This window comes from Leptidea sinapis, chromosome 47 (assembly GCF_905404315.1).
Source record: "Leptidea sinapis chromosome 47, ilLepSina1.1, whole genome shotgun sequence".
In the NCBI taxonomy this organism is placed as follows: Eukaryota; Metazoa; Arthropoda; class Insecta; order Lepidoptera; family Pieridae; genus Leptidea; species Leptidea sinapis.
This window is the reverse complement of record NC_066311.1, coordinates 6,923,044-6,948,503: the sequence shown is the minus strand read 5'-3', so window position 1 is coordinate 6,948,503 and position 25,460 is coordinate 6,923,044. Positions and strand designations below refer to the sequence as shown.

The following is a 25,460-nucleotide window of genomic DNA, read 5'->3' as shown; positions in this document are numbered from 1 at the left end:
TTTTACAAAGTTAATTAAACTTAACGAATATAAAGGTATGGGCATGGATGGAGTTCCCAATATTGTATTAACCTTTTTCCCAGTATTATATAAAATCCAAGATTTTCCGACGAGTACTTAGCGATTCCATTTTAAAATGTACTAATCTGGTTTCATACTTTGGTAAACTTCTACATTTATTATTTGCAAAAGATAGCTGGTACAAGAATTTCTTTTGAATTTTCCCCAATCTTGTAGAGTGAACCAAGTACTTTGAAGACCATATACAACTATTGTACTCTATTCTGACGATGCTTGAAAAGTCGTGCCCACCGTTTATAGGGAAGACACTGTATTTACTGTCTATTATATTGTGTTTATGTATTTATTGTGTTTGTCCCAATTGGTGGACCAAATAAAAAAAAATATATAAATGCTAAAGTTGATTTTAAGCCTTAACTACTCAAGCGATCATTAAGAAATTTCGCACACACGTTGTCTTGGTTACGAAAAAGAACAACAAACATATTATTATATCAAATGTAACAAAATAGCAAACATAACATAACATCTAATCTTAATCCCGAAATATGGAAATAGTTTCCGAGGTTCTCGGAAAATATTTTATTTCGTAGGCAAATTGCGTTACTTACACTTGAAATATGTCATTTTTTCATACAGCTCGCTCGGAAGGCAGATTTCCTATGGAAAAGAACAAGCAAGAAACTCTAAAGAAAGATTGCTCTTCTTAAAACAGAATGGTATTACAAGTTCTTATTTTCAATTAAATTGCTATTACAATACATGCAAAGTGATGCAAAAAAAAACTCAAACGTCAATTACTTAATTCCTTACACAAGTAAATCAAAATAAATTAAATTAATAAGTACAAACATAGTTATTGTTATGGAGTACATACATATAGAGTACAGTAATACACTAGATGCATCAATCCACACATAACCGTAAATAAAATAAAGCAAACTTTAATTTAAATAAAATAAAAAGAAACAAAGAAAACATGAAAAAGATTTCCTGGTGAGAAGATCATTAGCCGCCACAAGTAGCGCCCGTTCACGAGCATGACGCATGGACCAGCCATCGCCTCCCTCGACCTCTTATCTTTTTAGATACAATTAAGCGGAAATGCACATTTAATGTATTTTTAATGATATGTCATCTTGACCAAATGCCTCCTCACCTTTGTTTTCACTCCTTTTGTAAATACTTTATGTAAATATATTAAACAAATAATATTAAGTTATAACTAACACAATAAATGTTTTATATAATTAATATTATCAGTGTTTGTCCATTATAATCTAACAGCATGTATATTTGTTTCAGGTATAGTAAGAAAATAAATCTGTTTTGATTCTGGGCACCGGTCATTACTATAATCACTTGTAAATTCGTTTACACCGATCAAATGACACAATCTAAGCTTGTTGGTCTACTGAAACGTGACATTGGCGAGTTGTGGTGCCCCTTCCACAGAAGCCACTAGAAAGAATAAAATAGAATCCTAATTTGCAAAGATTATTGTTACATTTTGTCATGTGTATGGGGACTCTGTGCAGCGTCTTCTGTGGTATCCATAATAATTATGAAGTTGACAACAGTGAGAAGCCAATACAGAAGTGCACGAAAATGTTTCGAAATCAGACCAGGTACAAAGTACCTAACTCTTCACAATTTCAGTTTTTTGATGAACGTCTAGCTCAGTTTGAAAATTCCATATCCGCGGTAATTGCAGACCCTTATTACTCAATAGGCAAGAATGATAAAGGTGAATTTAAATTGTGTGTAATTAATATTTTATCGTTTGATTCTGTTCATAAGATCTTATATGTAATTAGAAAAATGTTGTAAGGGGAACTAATTTTGATTGTTTGATATACAGTTTTGATAACCTGTTTTGGTTTGGGCCGATGGCCTTGTTGCCAATTTTCTAGATAAATTATAAAAAAAATTGATGACAATATCCGTGTCACGTGTGACAACTGATAACAGCTGTAATAACTTTAATAATTTATAAATAATTTTATATTTATTTGTGGCAAAGCGAATGCCAATTTGCCGATATCAATATGAAATAAGAGTTAGTAGTAAATAATATGTTGATTTACAAAAATATAATACATTTACACATTGTCCCAATAGGTATCTATTGTATCAAGAGTGCCACTTTTTCGCTTAATCGAATATAAACATTCAATTCGCTTTTTTTCTCAATTTTATTAATCATAAAAATGTTTTGGGAGATTGTCACGTAAGTTAATATTATTATTACCAAAATTCAGTACAACAAACATCTATTTGTACGGTAACATTAGCTAGATCAATAGTAATACCTTGTATTAGCTTGCATAATTATATGAATTATTATAAGTAGAATAATTTTATGTTTATGTTTAACTTTTTAAAGAAACTAAATCTCTATCTTTCTGTCTCAAATCATAAAACGCCGTGAAATCATTTTCAGATTATTAGTCGTACTTCCCTTACTATTTCTAATAGTAACCCTCTTTTGTGCATTTGTTATCATACCGTGCGCATTCATATTTGCATCATGGTATATGAGGATAAGAGAGAGGAAAATTCAGCGCCGAAAACGAGATGGAGCAAATATTGCATTTTTCCACCCATACTGTAATGCTGGTGGAGGTGGGGAAAGAGTGTTGTGGGTGGCCATAAAAGCTATATTGTCAAGGTGAGAAAACTATTATTTAATTATCCTCAAACCCTATATCAAACTATTCCTGTTTTTAGAATTTGATGCAGTAAATTATCTAAATAATTTAACTTCTAACATAATATCATCATAAATAAAGAGATAAAAGTATATATTGTGTAGATAATATATGATGTAGACTAGACAATTCAAACAAATAAAAATTTTGGATACACATTTTAGTGTTTCACATGAAGTGTCTGCTATTTGAAAACTGAAATACATTCTAATTGCTTTAATATTTAAATATGTTAAAGCTAATTGACTAGATAGTTAGTGATAATGATATCATATAGGATAGAAAAAAACTATATCTATGTTTGTAAACTATAACTATATATATGTTTGAGGGCTGCAGCGGGAAAAGGACTCCTTGAAAGCTGCAGACCCGTATTTAAAAAATATAACCTTTTAACAATTGTTGAATTATATATATTTGAGTGCTGTATGTTTGTTCGAAAAAATTTTAGCGAATTCAGTAAACATGAAAACAATTCTCTTTTCCCATCCAGGGACCCCACCAAACTACAAGTACCTTGCTGTAGAACTACATTATTTCAGAGACACTGTTTTTGTATGTGCATAAAAATCTATAATCACATCCCAAAGATAATAAGAGAGGTATCATCAAATAGGAATTTCTCATCTAAAATGAAAATATACCTTAGTAAAAACTGCTTATATTCATTAGACAAATATTTTCAATTAAAAACACTGCAATATAATACTGCTACTAATCTTTTGTTAAATTGATATTTGCACGTCACAAATGTGGCAAACATGTACTTTATAATATTTATGTATAATCAATCTAACATGTTTGTGCAAATAAAAACTTTGACTATGATCAAATTTATTGAATATTAAATAAACATGAAACAGTTGGTAAATATTATCATCACAGCTTATTGCACTTTACAACAATTATTCTTGTTTTTAATTTCTAGTAAATCCAAAGGGGGTAAAATTTTGGCAGATTTCTATCATATAATATTGCAATATAAGGTCCAAGATGAGAAATGAAATGGTTCATTTTATACTTCTATTTTATTATTGGTATAATTTTTATCAAAATGTTAGTTAAATTTTATTAGTATTTTCCCATACTGGCAACTCTTAAAGACAGCATATCTGAGAAAAAAGACTATAAATATTTATTTCTATTTGTTCTCAGATATCCAGACTCACACATATATATTTACACAGTAGAAACTGCAGAGCCTCAGAAAATACTAGATAAAGCTCAGAATCAGTTCAATGTGAAGGTTGAGCCGGAACGAATAAACTTTGTCCGCCTAAGTATGGGCAAGTTCATAGAAGCTAAGACATATCCGTATTTTACACTCTTACTCCAGAGTTTGGGTTCTATGATACTTGGAATGGAGGCATTTGTGAAGTTCAACCCTGGTAAGTGTAGTATTATAATGAAATCATATTTCGTGTTACATACTGGAACATACATTTTACATACATTTGAAATCCATTTTGAGTCCATTATTACCATTTAGCTTTTACTTAGGTATTTTAAATTAATAAAATAAAATCAGGGGTTCTTAAAGAGTGTTAGGTTATGCCATGCCCATTACAATGTAGTGCCACTCAGGATTCTTGGAAAACTCCAAAAATTCTGAGCGGCACTACAACTGCACTCGTCACCTTGAGACATAAGATGTTAAGTTTCACTTGCTCAGTAATTTCACTAGCTATGGCGCCCTTTAGATGGCAGAAATAGGCGCCATTGTGGTACCCATAATCTAGCCGGCATCCTGTGCAAAGGAGCCTCCCACTGGTATAATATCTAATGTCTAGACATTACATAATAACAAAGCCATATTAGATACAAAAAGAAGAATTTGAAGAGTCCATTATTACCATTTCACTCTTACTTAGGTACTATAATGTGTGAGCCCTGACTACATGTGGGATTGTATCTACAACTCTATTTTTTAGATGTGTTAGTTAAATTAATTTATTCCTATTCAACATTATTTTAATGTATATTAAATATTACTGCAGAAGGCCCACCATTCTTACTTCACTCCATGATCTAATCTGTCTCTCTATTCTATTCCTGATCTCTTATGAGATAAAAATCGTAACTATGGTTGACTTTTCTGTCCCAATAAGCTTATCGTTGGTAACTCACCTCATCTGTATACACTGTCTGACAATGGGACAACGTATAGCTTACCAGCGATAGAAGTTTGTATTGAAATTTCAATTCACGCTTCCCAATATAAGGCAATAAGAATGACTTATTCAGCTATTATTACAGCTTCAGATTATTGACAGCTAATTATTGACAGTAGAAGGTAGTAACTTATCTCTATCTGTAGATAGTATATTGGGAAAGGCCGTTAATCTTTACCACCACCAACATAACAATAAGATCTTATGTCCAAATAAGAACTCTTTGTTACAGTACTTTAAAATTATAAAATAAAATCATTGCTTCTCAAAGGGTTGGCTGTCACAGTGGTAATGCCACTGTGATGCCCAGTAGACACCAAAGAGAGGTGCAGTGAGGCATTCTGCAAAGGCTCAAGACTTGATTAAAATTCTTGACATGTTTTAAGCTATACTACTTTATACTATACATTTAGAATGTGAAGTATCTCAATATCTGTCAAAAATATGCATGGATATTTTTTTATTTATTTATATAAAATTAGGGACAAGACGAGCAGGATGTTTGGTTCATGTTAACTGATCTGCCTTATTACAATGCACTGCCACCCAGGATTCTTGAAAAACCCAAAAATTCTGAGTGGCACTACAAATGCGCTTGTCACCTTGAGACAAGATATTAATTTCACTAGCTACAGCACCCTTCATACCGAAACAAAATAATGTTTACACATACTGCTTCACAGTAGAAATAGGCGCCGTTGTGGTAGCCATAATCTAACGGGCATCCTGTGCAAAGGAGCCTCCCACTAGATATGGCAGTAGAAGACAGGGCCTGGCCATTAATATTTGTATTTGTAACAGAACTTATGGCCCGATTAGATAATAGGTGACAGTCGTTCCGCAAGGAATTAGCACTTATAATATTTATGTTTTCTTCTTATTCAGATTTCTAAGGTCTATCAGACTCTTTAAAAAATCACAGGGTTGATTAGGTGATGCGAGAATGTACTTGTCTTTTATTAGCGCGCTACGAGGATGTCACATATAGCGACAGGTAGTCTACGATATGTTTATATTTTGTTTGCACTCAGCCACTCGTATCGCCATGTGAAAGCACATTCTATTAAAGTGTATTGAAATTCTAGTAAACACACAGTAATATAACGCGCTCGTGGTGCCTAAGATAATGCATTTACCAGTGGGAGGCTCCTTTGCACCGGATGCCGCCTATTTCTGCCGTGAAGCAGTAATGTGGAAGCATTACTGGGTTTCGGTCTGAAGGGCGCTGTAGCTACTGAAATTACTGGGCAAATGAGACTTGACAACTTATGTCTCAGCGCAGTTGTAGTGCCACTCAGAATTTTTGGGGTTTTTCAATAATCCTGAGCGCCACTGCATTGTAATGGGCTGGGCGCATCAATTACCATCATCTGAACGTCCTACTCGTCTCGTCCCGTATTTTCATTAAAAAAAATCAAATGATAGATGTTGACCAAGCAGAGTCTTACGTATATTGTAAATTAAGAAAATATTGTATTGTCAACAGATATTTTCATAGACACGACTGGTTTCGCGTTCACCTACCCGATATTCCGTTACCTCGCGCAGTGTCCCGTGGGGTGCTACACCCACTACCCCACCATCACTTCTGCCATGATGAGGCGGGTAAAGCACCGACTGGTCACATACAACAACTCTAGTCTTATAGCCCGGAACCCGTTATTCACGTGGTGCAAGCTGTTGTATTATAAACTCTTTGGCTGGGTGAGTTATTCAATATTATTATGTTATTTGATTCGATCAATTTAAAAGAAAATGTAAGGTTTGATGCTCTGTGTATGGGTTGAAATTAACAAATATGTTATGGTGCGCTCATTGAAGTGAATTAATTATTATTAGATGTTTTTAAATCTATTTGGCTGATTGTAGATACTGTATTAAAAATTCCAATGTGTTGCTTTTGCCACAATGTTAAACATACCAGATGTTTGGTCTTCTTGGAATAGAGTAGTTGTGTTTGAATTTACGAAAGTGTATGAATATGAAAAAATACAGGATATACTCTATATGATATATATTACAATATATGATATACTATATGCTGTTTGACCTGATTCCTGCCACCGATTTCCACCTTCACACGACAGGCGACAAATATCATCCCCACCAATTGGTGGTGCAATTCATGTGCATGCAATTGCATGTGTGATATTCCTCCACAGTGCGATTTTGTAGGAACTTTTTTCAACATACAACCAAGATGTGGAATGAGCTTCCTTGTGTTGTGTTTCCGGGACAATACGACATCGATATTTGTACCTTAAAAAAGCGCGTTTCTTTAAGGCCGGCAACGCTACTGTAATTCATCTGGTGTTGCAAGAGAATGTGGGCAGCGGTGATCAGTTGGTTACAGCACTGGCACGCCACGCCAGAGGTCGTGGGTTCGAGTCCCGCATCGTTCATAAAATGTTGTATTTCGAATTTTATTTGTGTATTAATCCCAGAAGTGAGGGTTATCACTTTAAAAACATAACAAATTGTTTAGATTTACAAGAGCCACATCTCAAGTCAATTTCCTTATATGCAAATATTAGGGTTGAGCAGGTTATCAACTGTTAAGTAGATCCTGAAGATGAAGCCACAACCTGAGAGTTGAACAAAGCGTACAAGATTTTATGACGATACGTCACTCGAACGAATGGCTCAGTTGGTTAGAGCACTTACACGGAACGACAGAGGTCGTGGGTTCGAGTCCCGCATCGTTCATAAAATTTTGTTTTTCAAATTTTATTTGTGTGTTATAGAGTTGTCTAAGTACCAACACACTACTGTTATACTGAAACATGTCGGATTTCACAATTCTATCATTAATATTAATAAAATTAAAAGTTAAAGATATTATAAGATGTAAATAATTTAATAATTCATTTAGTACCTATGTAATAGAAATGGTATTCGTAAGTTAAAGTGTGCCATTGTGACGCCGCTCCGAATTTTGGGCTTTTTAAAGAATCCTGGCACTGCTTAGTAACGGGCAGGGTGTACCTATCAGTCATTATCATATGAAAATCTTACTAGTAGAGGGCTTCTCATACAAAAATATTGTAAATAGTGAATGCTTGTTTCAGTTATATGGTGTGATGGGTCGGTGTGCTGATATTGTGATGGTGAATGGAACCTGGACTGAGGAGCACATCAACGAGCTATGGAGGATACCCCTCACTACACATAGGGTCTACCCACCATGCGAGGTATCATAGATATGTAGACCAACGAAACTTTAATTTTTTAAGAATTAACATTGATTTGTTACATACATAATACATATATAAAACTCGCTGTGCCCGCACAATCGCAAAATGGCGCGCAAGACGTGACGCGGACAAAATACAATTTAAAATCCAATGTCTTAACGCGATATGTTTGAAAGAAAGTTTTATATCTTCCATAATTTTGATACCAGTTTCCTTATCAGTGGGAGGCTCCTTTGCGCAGGATGCCGGCTAGATTATGGGTACCACGACTGCGCCTTTTTCTGCCGTGAAGCAGTAATGTGTAAGCGTTTACTGTGTTTCGGTCTGTAGGGCGCCTTATGTCTCAGGGTAACGAGCGCAATTGAAGTGCAGCTCCAAGTTTTTGGGTTTTTCAATAAACCTGAGCGGCACTGCAGTGTAATGGTCAGGGTGTATCAATTTCCATCAGTTGAACGTCCTACTCGTCTCAACGAACTCGAACGTCTTATTGGCATAAAACCGGCTACGTGAAGCGCGTAGAAACATACAAATAAACCGACGGAAGTTATAACAAACTTTTTCTAACTTCCTGTTATATATTTATTGCTTTTATTATTATCTAAAAATCTTAAATGTACCGATTCGAAATACGACGATTTTGTACTTCATTTAATACTTGCTGCCCGGACAGAATTCGTTCTGTCAATAGTTAATAGTAAAAATTAGATAAATATAATGTAATTTCCGAGTGTTCCCTTTATTTACGATATCTGTACAATAAGCAACGAGAAAATACAAAAATAAGTTTCGTAGAGTGCAATACTTTATAAGCTTTTTGATACTCATTCTAATGCTTTCCCAGCCGGTACCGCCGCAACTCCTATGTTACTGCATTTTAAATCCGCAATATCTTCGAAAATATTCATTTGAATTACATTATGTGAAGGGCCATATTGATCTATATTAAATTCACAATGTATTTAATGTACTTATTTGGGTAATGTTTAATGCTGTATAGTTTAAAATAGCTTCGTAAATAATCTATTATTTCTCGAAAAAGTAAAGGATAAGAAAAAGAAGTTATTTTTTAATGAAAATAAGGGACAAGACGAGCAAAACGTTCAGCTGATGGTAATTGATACGCCCTGCCCATTACAATGCAGTGCCGCTAAGGATTCTCTAAAAACCCCAAAAATTCTGAATGGCAATAGAACTGCGCTAGTGACATAATACTCATTTGCCCAGTAATTTCACTTGCTACGGCGCCCTTCAGACCGAAACACAGTACATCCTGTAGTGAAGCCACAACCTGAGAGTTGAACAAAGCGTACAAGATTTTATGACGATACGACACTCGAACGGTTGGATCAGTTGGTTAGAGCACTGGCACGGAACGCCAGAGGTCGTGGTTTCGAGTTCCGCATCGTTTATAAAATTTTGTTTTTCAAATTTTATTTGTGTATTAATCCTAGAAGTGAGGGTTATCACTTAAAAACCATAACACATTGTAAAGATAATGTACTCCATCAATTACACCACTAAAGTTAGTTTAATAATAATATATATAACTTTCTTTTTATGGTAATCTAACCCTGTATTTATGATATTTATAGCTAATATATAAAATTCTCGTGTCATGGTGTTAAACTTGACCGATTCTCATGAAATTTTGAGTACATATTGGGTAGGTCTGAGAATCGGACATCTATTTTTCATCCCCCTAAAAGGTGGTCCAAACCAATTTTTTTTTAATTTTTTTGACATTTTTTTTTAATTTAATTAAAAAAATACACACAACTTCAAATTATCACCTATCTACGATCAACAGTTACTTTTGTATCGTAATTTTAATATCGGCAATACAACGTTTGCTGGGTCAGCTAGTATTGGTATTAAAAATTTGGAATCATCGGAATTTGTTATTTCCAGGTATCCCAACTAAAGAAAATCCGTTCTCTAGTCAAAGATTCTGATCCCATTAGAATACTGTCGGTTGCACAATTCCGTCCTGAGAAAGACCACCCGTTGATGCTGCAAGCCATGTATGAGCTCAGAAACCTTCTGATCAAGAATGAAATGCTGTGGAATAAGGTATGTGTACCTAGCTGTGTGGGTTAAATAAAAATGTGTGTGTATAATATATGTAAGTTATACTTCTTTGGCCTAATAAAGCAAAAATCCTTAAAATTATTTATTCCTCCTGCTATTCTACGTTTGTAGAAAGCACATTGTAAAAATCTTGCAAAGATGGCTTTGACAGTTAAATTATCAAATAACGAATACGGCTGTATGAGCTTGAACCCTTTGCCTGTCCCAATAATGGACGAAGAAACCAAAAAAAAATACGCATGTCAAAATAAATGTGTAAATTTTTTCATAACGCGCCTAAAGAACTTCAATAATCTCCATTTGTTTCTTGCATCTGAATGTCTTCTAGCATGGAAATAGAACAGAGTAACGAGAAACTACATTCTTCTTCTATTGTGGAGGGAAATTGCGTAAATGAATGTGTCAAAGTGATTTCGGAGGTTGAACAAGACATACCAAGAGTTACGAAGCATACGTCACTCGAATTGTTGGGTCAGTTGGAAGAGCGCTCGGACGAAATCCGAGAGGTTGAGGGTTTTGGGTCCCCACATCGTTCATATATTCTGGTTACAAATTCAATTTAATTAATCCATGAAGTGAGGGATGTCACTTTATAGCAAATATTTTAGATTTCGGAGGTCATTCAAAACAATTTCTCTCTTGGTATTAAATCTTTTTATGGACCAGTGCCATTAATGGTGTTAGGCTTCCGAAATGAGTACCGGTTGAGTAAGTTAAGTATGTTAAGTGATCACCGCCGCCCACAATCTCTTGCAACACCAGAGGAATCGCAGTAGCGTTGCCGGCCTTTAAGGAAGGAGTACGCGCTTTTTTTGAAGGTACCCATGTTGTATCGTCCCGGAAACACCGCACAAGGAAGCACATTCCACAGCTTTGTAGTAAGTGGAAGAAAGCTCCTTGAAAACCGCACTATGGAGGACCGCCACACATCCAGATGGTGGGGATGATATCCCAACTTGTGGCGAGTCGTGTGAAGGTGAAGTTCGGCGGCAGGAATCAGGTTAAACAGCTCTTCGGAACACTCCGTGATAAATGCGAATAATATTTACAGCAGTTCCCGTGGTGAACTCATCCGGTTGATACTGGACGCTCGTGCTGTTGTAGACACGGCGTTACTCTCATATCGGTCCGAATTGAACTAATCGACCCCCGCGGTACATCACTAAACAATAAATTATTAACGCTATAAAAAATATTGTTTTTACTCAATACATGAATATTATCAAACGAACTAAGTCTTATCGGCTTATCGCTTACTGTCACGAATTTTATTCTTATTATTGAAAAATTTAATGATTGTTTCTACCATATTATCTTGATATAAGACAACCATATTACGTTACCAAAACTACACACTTTATTTCTAAAATAATACAAAATCTATTAGTCTGACGAATCCGAGAACCCAAGCACGAGTTTTACCAGTGGGAGGCTCCTTTGCACAGGATGCCAGCTAGATTATGGGCACCACAACGGCGCCTATTTCTGCCGTGAAGCAGTAATGTGTAGCTAGTAAAATTACTGGGCAAACGAGACCTAACATCTTTGTATCAAGGAGACGAGCGCAATTCTGCTGCCGATCAGAATCTTAGGGATTTTCAAGAATCCAGAGCACTACTACATCGTAATGGGCAGGGCGTTTCAATTACCATCAGATTAACGTCCTGCTCGTCTCGTCCCTTCGTCTCGTCTTAAATACAAGCAAACTATTGACCCATTATTATCAGGGAAAATGTGGACATCTATTTATAATCCTGCAATATATAATTTTCAGATAAAACTAGTTTTAGTCGGTTCGTGCCGGAACCCCGAAGACGAGGAGCGAGTGAAGAACCTCCGCGACCTGGCGAAGCACCTCTCCATCGAGGATAATGTCCAGTTCGTGGTGAACGCATCGTATGCCAATATTTTGGACTTGTACCAGAACTGCACATTGGCGATACACGCCATGTGGAACGAACACTTTGGTATAAGTGAGTATAGAGAACATAGGTAATGTTTTCAAAGTCAAAGTCAAAAATATTTTACTGACATTAAATCAAAAGATTGCTCGTCAACGTCAATCACTAAAAATACTATTTAGATACATATTAATTACATAAAAGATTAAACGAATACATATTTTTTTAAAAATCCAATCCAGTAAAACAACACAAGGCTGAACCATAAAATCCATTAAAAAAAAGTAAGATTTGCAGATAATTCTAATGCGAAGTCTTCTTCTGAATCAACTTTTGAAGATTACTTAATTTTAATGGTGAAAATAATCTATATATATAAAATGAATTGCTGTTCGTTAGTCTCGCTAAAACTCGAGAACGGCTGGCAAATTTAGGTCTTGAATTATTTGTGGTAGTCCAGAGAATGTTTAAAACGTGAATAAATAGGAAAATGCTGCTAAATTAAACAAAAACAACAAATTTGTTTTTCCTTTGATGCGTCCATACATAATTTCTATGAGAGAATTTATTGACGCACGGTTTGACAGTTCTGCTGTGAAACAATTTCATTACGACAGCAGGTTGAATATTTTACGAAGTAATTTTTGATGTTATGATAATATATTATTGACAAATTCACATAAAAACATTATTTTATTTATTATATACAGAACAACGTCTGTTGGGTCAGCTAGTAAACAATAAAATAGTCATATATTTTGTAATATTTTTTCCTTGACAATTCTTTTTGAACTCAAAAAAATTGATACCCGAATCACTTTCGCGAGGAAATGGCTCTATACATTTACATATTATAATAGCATTAAATATATGGACCTAGTTCAATCAATAAAATCTTCATACAATCCCTTATATTTTGAGGTAATTTATCTAAATAGGCCCGCTGAGATTCTTGCGCCCATTCTTCTCATGTCTGAGGCAGTCTCTTTTGAATGGGTGATAGTTTTTGACGTTCAATAAGTGATTTTGAATCCTATTTTGAATAAAAATATTTGAATTTGAATTTATTAAAAATAGCACATGATTTTTTCATTTTTGCTTCACGCACAAAAATTATCACTGCCATTGTCATGGAGTTTTATTGGGGATTCTAAATAATCGTGGCTTTTAGAGCATTCTATACCCTCTTAAACTCTGGCCCAGGAACTTAGACCATTATTAAGAATTAACTAAAGAATTGAGATCGGGACTAGATGATGGCTAGTCTTCAACTCTGATGAAGTCAGAAACATTCCTTTCCAACTATCCTTGCGTGGATCCATGATCCGGTGCTGAGTTTTGCAGAAAGGACCATTCTCGGTTGTAAAAGTCTTAACCAACTTCTCCAGAACCGCATCTTGATACAGTTGTGCCGATTTTTCGACACCTTTTTCACATAAATATAACTCGTTCACTCCTTGACAGAACCGAACAATCACTGAAGTCGTATATTGCACAGCTAATTGAGAAGATTCTATGGAGCTTTGGGTATAAACTCTTATGTCTCAGTTATGCTGCTCTTTAAATGTTGCTCGGTAGGTAAAATATCTCGTCAGTAAATATATTTTTTTGCTTCCCATTTCGTAAGAAATTGTTTTGATTTTACAATCTTATTCATTTTTAAACTATTCGACACCTCATAAAACTGCGAAGAAAGTTGGTTGGATGTGAAGTTGAGTAACTTACAGTGGGCCAGTGTTCGACCAATTATAATAAAATATTATATAGACAATTTGTTCGTTAAATTTGTAACCAAAATAAATGAACTATGCGGGACTCGAGCCCGCGACCTCTCGGGTTCCGTCCGACCGCACATGCAGTGTATTTAGCCACACTCTGAGAGGTGAACATGAAATACCAAAATTTACGACCCATGCGTACTCGAACGGTTGGCTCAGTTCGAGTCCCGCATTGTTCATAAATTTTGTTTACAAATTTAATTTGTATAATATATAGACTACAGACTCGGAAAGGGCTGGAAATTAAAGGGTCTTAAAACCAGTTAGTAAAGACCCTCTTTAAGGCTGATTTCTATATTAAAAGAATTAAATTGGCAATCCGAGATTGATGTTTTAATCTATCTCTATCCTTTCCTCACATCATTAATTCCAATTATATTTTCCTATAGGTGTTGTTGAATGCATGGCGGCAGGCCTAGTAACTATCGCACACCGGTCCGGAGGCCCTCTGGCGGATATCGTGGAGACGGCAATCGGTTCCCGCACCGGTTTTCTGGCGACGGAGCCTGACGAGTACGCCCGGGCTATTCTGGAAGTGATCGCTCTGCCACCACACCAGAGAAGGGACATTGTGAATGCCGCTAGGTTAGTGTTTTATACAAATTTAATTTGTAACTGTATGCATGGACGATACGGGACTAGAACCCGCGCCTCTCGGGTTCCGTTCGATCGCTCTTATGCATTAGGTCGATGCGTCACTCGGACGGTTGTCTCAGTCGGCTCGAACGGAACCTGAAAGGCGCGGATTTGAGTTCCTAATCATCATAAGTTTCAAATTTAATTGTTAAAATCGGTTTGTATCTATTATTTCGTTGGAGTGTCAACTTTAAGGGTGTGTTAATGACCCTGTTAGGTTATTAAATGTCAGATTAAAGGTAATTATAAAAATTCTGAGTGGCACTACAAATGCGCTCGTCTCCTTGAGACATAAGATGTTAAGTCTCAATTGCCCAGTATATTTCACTAGCTACGGCGCCCTTCAGACCGAAACAATAATGCTTACACATTATTGCTTCACGGCAGAAATAAGCGCCGTAGTGGTGCCCATAATCTTAATTATAATATGAAAATCATTCCTTATTATCATGGGGTGACTCATCCAGCCCCATGCGTCACAGATGGAGGGAGGCTCCTTTGCAGAGGATGCCCGTTAGATTATTGGGAAAGAGGATGTAAATTAAAAATTGAAATTTAGTTTAGTATGAAACGTGCACTCATACGTTGGAAATAGTAGTAATGATAGTATCGCGATTGGCGACGAAGTATAATCCGGTTAAGTTTGAAAGCGAACAGTTGCTCAAAACGTAGTGGATTTCGACAATCTCCTTTTTTACAACATAATAGCCGTCATCTGTCAATGACTGCTTGATAGATAGTCGAGTGAATCTATTTTTTCTTAGAGTTTCGCTAACCACAACGGCGCCTATTTCTCCCGTGAAGCAGTCATGTGTAAACATTATTATGTTTCGGTCAGAAGGGCGCCATAGCTAGTGAAATTGCATCTTATGTCTCAAGGAGACGAGCGCAATTGTAGTGCCACTCAGAATTTTTGGATTTTTCAAGAATCCTGCCTATTACTGCATTGTAATAGGCAGGGCGTATTAATTATCATCAGCTGAGCGACCTGCTCGTCTAGTCCCTTATGTCATAAAAAAAATCCAATTGCTAATTTTAAGCACACTTTGTATTCATTGTTAATTGTTGTTTTATTTCCAGGGCATCAGTGGACCGCTTTTCGGAGATGGAGTTTGAGAAGTCATTCTTGAGGGCGACCGAGCCTTTGATGAATATTGACTAAATTACTTAACTATACATAAGATATTACTAAGTTATTCCATTACTTATAAGTGTTTAGTAAAACAAACCACAGTTTTTATATTGTTTTATTTACAATATAATCAAATTCCACATAAAAACAATTGATGTTAAAAAAAGAATATATTATGAATTTTGCAAAAGGATATAGTTTGACAGATTAACGCCGATCGCAATACGGTCGAAACCGGAAATAAATTATTCCAAAGTGAACAATTATTCTTAAGGACATACATTCAAAATGAGGTGAAGCTATATTCGCGTTTACATAACAGCACATTAAAGCACCTAATTTTAGTCAAGAGACAGAATATTTTTTTTTTGGAATAGGAGGACAAACGAGCGTCCTGGTGTTAAGTGATCACCGCCGCCCACATTCTCTTGCAACACCAGGGGAATCACAGGAGCGTTTCCGGCCTTTAAGGAAGGTGTACGCGCTTTTTTTGAAGGTACCCATGTCGTATCGTCCCGGAAACACCGCACAAGGAAGCTCATTCCACAGCTTTGTAGTACGTGGAAGAAAGCTCCTTGTAAACCGCACTGTGGAGGACCGCCACACATCCAGATGGTGGGGATGATATCCTTATGCGCATAATCGTACAGAATTAATCTACATAAGCGTTGTATATTTTTTAATTTGTGACAATATAAATAAGTGGTTTCGGTTCAATAGTCATAGACACGACTTGTATATTAATGTATTGCCATATTAAAATTTACCCCAATAATAATTCACTGCATTGTTTATTAGTAGGGTAAAAAATGTTGATCAAATGTTTACTTGGTGAATTTTTGGATATAGTAAAAATTCAAATCATAAAACCAAATCTATGAAAAATGATTTGATTTATTTATACACACAATTTTGAAGGTATGTCCTTATATTGATCAAAATAATAATTTTTTGCAGAATATTTCTTATTTCAAAATAGGTATTCCTCTTATAGATGTCATAAAATAATATGAAACTTAACTATAAACTTATACATACATCAGATTGCATTACTGCATTATTTTTTAATAATTTTGAGACAAATACATTTATTATAAGGAATAAGGAAATTAAAAAAAAAAGCTCGAACATTTCAACAAAAATCAAGGTACAAACATTGTAATATATATAAATAAAATTAATTTTGATGCTGTCTGTATCAAACTAATAGTATGTAACCAAAAAAACAATAAAAATGATAGCTGTATTAAATACAACTCACAATTATCTATTTATTAAAATCATTTTAACATTAAAATAAACAATAACTGATTCAGTTTATTTCAGTTATAACATTATACAACATTAATTTATGATATAGGTACAATAAAAATCATATACATAAAGGAATGTTTTATCATATTACATATTTTACCAATGGTATAATCCAACTCTGTCCCGTGGAATTAACCTTAGTTCTGATCCATGCTTCAGGAATACATTACCTGAAAATAAAGTAATAATTAATTAATGCCATTTAAAATATCAATAGGCATAGACAAAAAAGTTCAGCTACTTTTTAAGCATTCTGTGACAATGTTATATTTTCATACGAAAACCTCTTTAGAGATTTAGCTTCCATAGTGGGTGAGTTATGCTTGGATTATTCAGAAGGTTCTTAGCCTCAGCTATTACAAATCTTGTTCACATCTTCCTTGACTTTAAATTATCGCTGAGCTAATAAGCTATTACTATTCTTTGTATGATCACAATGTCATCTGTCACTTGCAATTACTTCATTATAAAAAACAAGTTTCGAAAAGTATAACTTAGCGGAATTAACAATTAAGAAAAAAAAAAAACAAAAAACTTATATTTATATTAAATCTGTTTTAAATTTCTTAATAGATTAATTGAAAAGCATAAGCCTCGTGTCTGAGAAGATAAGTATGTATTACAAAGATCCCTATAAAAGAATAAGAGTAGAACTAACCAGCGGTCTGTTGAGGGTTGATACCAATGCCATCATCGGTGATGATAGCGCTCGTCGCCGGCTCCACCCTGAACTCCTCAGCAGCGAACTTTAACACCGCTGTAAATGGTGTTGCCTCTGGCACACTTAGCCTGGAAAACATGAATTCCAAAAACTACAAAATAGTCTGATGAAATCAATAAAAAAAAGACTGTTTTAAGCGCCTACTCTAAGTAGTTAATTTTTTTTTTATGGAAAAGGATGACAAACGAGCGTACGGGTCACCTGTAGTTATGTGATCACCGCCGCCCACATTCCCTTGCAACACAAGAAGAATCACAGGAGCGTTGCCGGCCTTTAAGGAAAGTGTACGCGCTTTTTTTAAGGTACCCATGTCGTATTGTCCCGGAAGCACCGAACAAGGAAGTTCATTCCACAACTTTGTAGTACGTGGAAGAAAGCTCCTTGAAAACCGCACTGTGGAGGACCGTCACACATCCAGATGGTAGGGATGATAACTTGTGGCGTGTCCTGCGAAGGTGGGATTCGGCGGCAGGAATCAGGTGAAACAGCTCTTCGGAACACTCCCCATGATAAATGCGGTAGAAGACACACAATGAAAATGAAATGACTTCTCTACGCAACACCAAGTGATCCAGCCGTTCACAGAGCACTGGGTCCCCGACAATTCGAGCTGCTTTGCGTTGCATGCGGTCAAATAGATCGAGGTGATACTTGGGTGCACCAGACCAGAGATGACAGCAATACTCCATGTGTGGCCGGACTTGCGGTTTCTAGAGCGGTAGAATGTCGACCGGCTTGAAGTATTGTCGTGCTCTATTAATGACGCCCAGATTCTTCGAAGCCACTTTGGCTTTGCCCTCCAGATGGCCACGGAATTGGCAAAAGTGTTATCGAAGAACGGTGATACGACAAATGGGGTTTTTAGTGATAAACGTGCAAACTTGAGTCTTCTGGGGGTTAAATTGGACAAGGTTCAATTTACCCCATTCCACGACCTTCTCAAGAGAGGACTCGATAGAAGACACAAGTTTCTCCCGGCACTGGTCGACGATTTCCCGAGGGAGACCTGCATGGCCCGTGTATACGGCATCACCAGTGCGGCTGCATAGCAATGTATGTTGGAGATGTCCAACATATGATGGATATGCAGAACGAGTTTAAAATGATAAGAAATATATAATAATTTTATTACTTGAACAAAGAGTAACTGGTTTGCCTACCAATATTCTAATTAGCTCTTCACTCTCGAACCGTCGTTTGTTCCCGAAGCAGTGATATTTTATATGGAATAGAAGTACCAACAAGCTCATCTCAGGAGACCCTCCTTGACAGTAAATGATCACCACCACCCAGTCACCCGGAGAAATATAAATTTAATATAGTAAGGAGTTAGAATAACAGAGGAGAATTGCTAAAAAACTACCAGCCCATTTTTTAATCTTATTATAAAGAATAACAAAATTGCTTAGCCCACTTTAATATAATACCTATAATACAATTTATGTCGCCTGCGCAGAACCACACAAGAACCATGTAGGTATTATTTTCTTCTATATAACCTACCTTGTCAAAGAAGTTTTAATCTTGAATTTGTGCTCAGTGAGTCTTAGTATATTGTGGGGTATTTTGTTGTAAAATTAAATACCAAGTCCAACAGAGGAGCCCTTAACTCCAGTTTTTTTTACACTATTTTTCTAACAGACACTATATTCATATATATACCATGGAAGGGTTAGAATGTTGATCAACTTGAATTTTTAGTTTCATGGAAGCATATTATAAATTTTCCTGTTTTCAAGCATGATACTATGAACATTCACAGAATTTCCTCACAATAACAAACCATATGACATAATGCTATGGAAGTATTTACCCAAAAATAGACCAAACAAGCTATATTCACATCAGTCAACTGTCTGATCTTTATAACAGGAAAAGCTGCAGAACTCAGTCTATTTGTTAAGTTACTGATTGGTGGGCTCCACAGTAGTTTACTATCTATGGTAATGCCAAGAAAAACCGGCGAATCTTCAAATTCCAGAGTTTTGGAATCTAGCATTACCTTACCCTTAGTTGGTAGTTGAAATCTGATTTATTTGTTTTTCTTTTCCACCAATTGTTTGTGCAAATCAGGTCAAGCAGTATCAGACACACAATGAGGTGATGGCTAAATGCAACACCTAGAGATAGAGCCGTACAATATTGGGTCAATTTTCGGGTTCTATTAAACCCCGACAATTCACATAGCTCATCATTGGAGGCAGTAAAAAGGACCTGATACTGGCGTGTAGACAAGAGTTAAGAGCTATAGTTCAAATATGGCCTGGCTCGAAAAACTGGCTCTAATGAAGACCTTGGCTTTGCCTTCCAGATGAACATGGAGGTTGCAATCACCTGAAGTTTAGAGACCCATTATTACTTAACTGGGTGAGGCAGTAAGAGTGTTGTCGATGGTTAACGATACAACAAATGGGGACATTTTAATGCAAAACACTTAAGTCTTCTGGGGTTAAACCATACAAAGTTCATTTTAACTGATTCTTCGGCATATACAAGAGCGGTATCAATTAAATAAAATTGTTTATTCACCTCGGTCAAAAAATGACTTACAAATGTCAAAGATAGAAGAAGTGGCAAGAAACTGAATGCCATTCTTGTTAATCAATTTTAACCTACTGTTGCAGCAGTTTAAACCATCTAGGTAACACAGTTCTAGAGAAATTATGTTTTTGATGTTATACAAATCCTATGAAGTTAAGGTTAAAAATAAAACAACTTTATAAATAATAATAATTATAAAATTCATAATTAATATTCAAGAAAAATCATGATATTATTTTCTCCCAGAATTTTAGATCCTCATTATTTTCATGAATTATGTCCATTAGTTCTAGTTTTAAATTTTCATTCGTAACAATCTTACTTAATATCCTCAATAGCTCAGAATAAGTGAGATTTATGTAAAAGTATTGTGCTGACATATTTTCTTTTAGAAGCCTGCCACAATCAATTAAAGCCTTTACTATAACTTTAAACATGTCACTATATTTCAAACAAAGTTTTATTAAATAATGCTCATCAGTTTCAAAAAATAGTTTCCAGAAAGTCTTATTTGTGCAATTTTTTACTAACATTACTGTTAAAAATGCATTTACTAGAATAGTAACAGCACTTAAATACTTTATATCATCATTACAAAGACACACAACAAGTAATTCCATAATTTCCTTAGTATTTCTGTTAATCAGATCTATTAGTGAATTCTTGCATTCCTCACTATTATTTATTTCAGAAAGCAAAAAAATGCTTTTAAAAACTATTAATTGATCCTTCGGTACTTCCTTATATAAATTATTTAGAAGAGTCTCTTTGGAAGCAGCCTCTACCATTAACTCTAATAAATAAGTCTCTAGCTTTTCTTCAGGAAACATATTTAAGAATACCTTGAATGCCATATCCATCATTTGAACATTTGTAGAAGAGGTTATAATTTTCTTCAAAACATACTTAGAAGGATCATTTAAGCAATTTTTTAAGAATAAGGCAGTAGATTTTTGAGAACTATTGAATGTTGTTAAGAACTCATCAATAATAGATTGCTGTCTAAATTTTTCAAGACATTTTTCTATATGTAAAGACATAGCGAAAGCGTTTCGTATTTCGTCAGGTTTAGTTTCATTGCTTGGCCATTGTTCTGAATGGCATAAATTAATAAAATCTTCAAAGAAGTCAAAAAATTGTTGCACTAATGCCGTTTCCATTATCACGTTGACACAACTTCAACATAACACCAATACTTCAGCATCTGGGAAACAAAAATTCGTCAACTAAACCAAAATATTTCATCAAGCTTTATAATAAACGAAAGTAAACTACACTATTATGTTGAAGTTGTTTCTACGTAAAACGTAAGCTGAAACTATGCTAATATAACATTTAAGACTTACACTTTAAAAGGCAACTTGGGATCCGAAGTAAGGGTAATTTTGAAAGTAACTTTCGACCTGTAAATAATGAACATTTTTATCACATTAGTTTTGTATTAAACTACTATAATAAATTATTGTTTAATGATAGAAAATATTAATTCTTACATTCTGTTTAACACAAAATAATAATAGGTCCCAATCTAATTCACAGTTAATAATTTACTAAATTTTAGTAAGATTTTGCCATCAGGTGCTTGAATCGAACAATTTGTTGTGTTGTCACTTGTCACAACTTATTTATCACTGCCAAATGCCAAGTTCTAACTGTCAACACGATAACACTAGAGTCCCCATTAACGCGTTATCAACCACGCTAGGGCCATATGCAGATAATATATTAAAATTTTTTGGCCTTTAATCAATGTCCACCAACTGATGCCAAAATAAAAAAATACATGTCAGTTATTCCGGATTATGGCCCTCCATAGAGGCAAGGAGAATCATGTCTTATGGGAGAAATGTTGAAAAAGTGTCCAGCTTATGCTGTAAATAACAGTTCAAAAAGCTTCCACAATGGCGCTGGTGTAGGCACAGGGTATGGTATAAAGTATGGTTGCATATTCAAGTGCAAGCCAAGCACTTCGACAAGTTCGCCAAGCACTTCGACAAGTTCTTTGACTAGTACTTCGACGAGATTTTTGACGAGTACTACGACGAGAACTTCCTGTGACAACTGTGACAGCAGTGTACCTGTACTTGCATTCGGCAAAATACTTAACGAAGTACTCGTTGAAGTACTCTTCGAAATACGCGTTGAAGTTCTTCTCGAAGTACTAGTTGAAGTACTCGTCGAAATGCTCGTCCAAGTACCTACTCATCGAAGTGCTCTTCGAAGTATTCGTCGAAAAAATAAAAATCTATTTAGTTTATATATTATTTTGATTGAAACGTATTTAGCAACGCGTCGAAATCTATTTAGTTTATATATTATTTTGATTGAAACGTATTTAACAACGCGTCGAAGTTCTTGTCGAAGTACTCATCGAGGTACGCGTCGAAGTTCTTGTCGAAGTACTCGTCGCAGTACTCGTTGAAGAACACGTCGAAATACTCGACGAAGTTCTTGTCGAAGTACTTGTACACCAGCATTTACACTTGCATGTATTCTTGTATCTGTACTTACATTCGGAAAAGTACTTGTCAAAGTACTTATCGAAGTACAAGTCGAATGACTTGGAGATCTGTCTATTTAGCTGCCTATACTGGGGAGCATCGTCCGGGGACTGAAGGGTCATTTGGCGTCTTACATCCATCAATTTGAGGGTTTAGTCTGAGATTTTTCCGGTTCTTTTTGAACGGCTGGCCTTGAAGAACTTAGACCCAGCCGTTTGAACAGTTGCCACTAGCCTCTTGTTATACTCGTCCACGTCTACGCAGTCACCGAGGCATTCGAAGCGGTTTTGCAATTCGAGTTGAAAGTTTTCGGGGTTTTGGATCTGGATGGCTGCGGGTCGGAGCTTAGACTTCACCAGTCGAGACCGCTCCAGTTTTGGATCGATATTCAATGTGCCTCTTACTATGCGGTGATCACTCCCAGTTTTCACTGAGTTGATCACGGAGACATCATTGAATATATGTCTTTTGGTCGACATAATGAAGACGATCTCATTTTTTGTGGCACCATCGGGGCTGATCCAAGTCCATTTGCGTTGTTCTGGCTTCATGAAGAAGGAGTTCATCATACAGAGATTCTCATTCTCCATGAAGTCAGCCAGCATCTGGCCTCGGGCGTTCCGATTTCCATAACCAATTTTCCCCACTCTCAACTCATCGCCGCTACGTTTGCCCAGTTTTGCATTTAAGTCTCCCATGACAACGTTGAAGTGGGTCTTCAGAGTGTGAATGGCTGTTGAGATGTCCTCATACATGGCTTCCACCTCGTCGTCTGAATGTGTCGAAGTCGGAGCGTAGACCTGAATGACCTTCAACGAATACCGTTTAGTAATTCTGAGTATTAGGTACGCTACCCTAGTCGACACGCTCCCCACATCAGTTACGTTGTTGACGAGAGACTTGTGAACGAGGAACCCGATACCACCCTGGGACAGTTGGTCGTCCTCCCGGAAGTAGAGCATGTGTCTGGAATTTAGGATTATCGAGTCCTAACCCTGTCTTCGGACCTCAGATAACCCCACGACATCCCATCGTAATCTGCTCACAGCTTCCTCCAGTTCCTCCAACTTCTCGTCGGTCCGCAGTGTGTTGAAATTGTATGTTGCCAGGGCTAATGGTCTTCGTTTGTGGTAGCGCTGCCGCACCCGGGGATTCTTAGCACCCCCTGCCCCGTCGCTTATGTGGCTGCTACCGAGGCCACCACGAGTGGGGCCGCCGGGGACTGTGGGCCGGGGCCTTATTGTGTCTATCATTTTTTTTTGAGGGTGTTTTTACCGTAATCGCCACGCTTAGCAGGCGGGTTGGCGATCGCAGTAAGTAGTGTGTTCTTAACGAAGTATGCTGCTGCCCATCCTGCGTTGTTTGTATCCCTTAGTCGCCTCTTACGACACCCACGGGAGGAGATGGGGTGGTGCTATTCTGTTGTGACACCACACGCACGCACTTCGCACGCACGCGCTTCAAGGATTAATACACAAATAAAATTTGAAAAATAAAATTTTATTTGTACACGTTGAAAGACGCGTCGAAGTTCTTGTCATGGTACTCGTCAAAGTATTTATCGAAGTACGCGTCGAAGTTCTCGTCGAACTACTAGTCGAACTACTAGTCGAAGTACTCGTCAAAGTGCTCGTCGAAGTACTCGTCGCAGTACTTGATGCAGTACTCGTCGAAATACTCGTCGTACTTATTCGTCGAAGTACACGTTGATGGACGCGTTGAAATTCTTGTCGAAGTACTCATTAAAGTACTCGTCGAATTACTCGTTGAAGTACTCGTCGAAATAATCGTCATACTTATTCGTCGAAGTACACGCTGAAAACCTCATCGAATTTCGTGTCGAAGTACTCGTCAAAGTTCTTGTCGAAGTACTTGTACACGTGCATTTACACTTGCATATAAACTTGTACCTGCACTTGCATTCGGCAAAGTACTTATCGAAGTATTTATCGATATACTTGTCGAACTACTTGCCACAGTACTCGTACTCGTAGCTCATTGGTTAATCTTATTTAAGGAAACGTACACCTACACCTAGAGTGATTAGTGTTATTTTATATTAATCGCTTCTTTTAAGATTTACCGTGATGCTACTATGGCGCCACCCAAATCTAATGCATTTTGAAGGACACTTTTTCATATATACAGATGATTCTCCTTACATCTACCCTCAATACCCCGGATTAGCGTGTACTACGGACTCATGAGTAGACATAAGTTTAACTTTTTGGAGCATAAACAATGAATGTAGAAACATAATAGGTCATGGAAAAATATCATGCTACCCCCAATTTCAAATTAATGATTTATGAATAAGAACGTAGACTCACAATATTTAGAGCTAATTCTCCATCTACTTGATATTTTTTGCTCAAGTTACTTTATTTTTCTTAACATTGTTGTGATTAAAGAGACGAAGGCATAAGGAGAATCGTAGAAAATTTTGATGTTTAAAAAGAAAGGATCAGGCATTAGACCAAAACGACGAAGATGATGAATATGACAGGACGGGAAGAACACCACGGTCACATGCAGGATTATCAATGTCATTAGGATTACCTATCAGGACAATTGGGATCACCCGGAGCACACTGAGAAAGTCTGTCTTCTTCAAGTTCAAGTTTGTCGCTGCGAAACGCACATTTTTTTAGTCTTTGGGCAAAAATAAATCTCGTCTTACCCGAAAACAAGAAATTTTGTAAAAAAAACATGTGTGCATTTCACTCCTGGTAGAAATTCGGGAAGAGGATA

General features: G+C 36.2%; 2 protein-coding genes across 3 annotated transcripts; one reads left to right on the top strand and one right to left on the bottom strand.

The window, feature by feature from the left end:
- Window positions 1–1,982: 1,982 nt before the first annotated feature.
- LOC126978130 (GDP-Man:Man(3)GlcNAc(2)-PP-Dol alpha-1,2-mannosyltransferase) lies at window positions 1,983–15,738 on the top strand. Its single transcript, XM_050826872.1, has 9 exons — window positions 1,983–2,251; window positions 2,465–2,692; window positions 3,888–4,120; window positions 6,390–6,607; window positions 7,972–8,094; window positions 10,006–10,167; window positions 11,960–12,158; window positions 14,254–14,449; window positions 15,581–15,738. The coding sequence occupies exons 1-9, from the start codon at window positions 2,232–2,234 to the stop codon at window positions 15,660–15,662; spliced, it is 1,461 nt and encodes a 486-aa protein (XP_050682829.1). The 5' UTR covers window positions 1,983–2,231; the 3' UTR covers window positions 15,663–15,738.
- Window positions 15,734–21,846, bottom strand: LOC126978177 (ubiquitin-fold modifier 1). 2 transcript variants are annotated; one of them, XM_050826945.1, is made up of 4 exons: window positions 21,702–21,846; window positions 21,555–21,611; window positions 17,605–17,735; window positions 15,734–17,116 (listed from the first exon to the last, which is right to left on the bottom strand). In XM_050826945.1, coding segments are annotated over exons 1-4 (264 nt in total). In that variant the 5' UTR covers window positions 21,704–21,846; the 3' UTR covers window positions 15,734–17,042. The 2 variants fall into 2 exon arrangements, with proteins under 2 accessions (XP_050682902.1, XP_050682901.1); XM_050826944.1 differs by lacking the exons at window positions 15,734–17,116; window positions 17,605–17,735 and adding an exon at window positions 20,384–21,412 and having other exon boundaries at window positions 21,702–21,833.
- Window positions 21,847–25,460: the final 3,614 nt, after the last annotated feature.

What these genes read in the sequence shown, in the direction of transcription:
- LOC126978177 (XM_050826944.1), bottom strand. Translation starts at nt 21,368, where the DNA reads ATGGAAACGGCATTAGTGCAACAATTTTTTGACTTCTTTGAAGATTTT.
- LOC126978130 (XM_050826872.1), top strand. Translation starts at nt 2,232, where the DNA reads ATGTTTTGGGAGATTGTCAC. An exon ending in ATAAAAGCTATATTGTCAAG is followed by an intron (nt 2,693 to 3,887) that starts GTGAGAAAACTA and finishes ATTTGTTCTCAG; the next exon opens with ATATCCAGACTCACACATAT. An exon ending in GGGTCTACCCACCATGCGAG is followed by an intron (nt 8,095 to 10,005) that starts GTATCATAGATA and finishes TGTTATTTCCAG; the next exon opens with GTATCCCAACTAAAGAAAAT.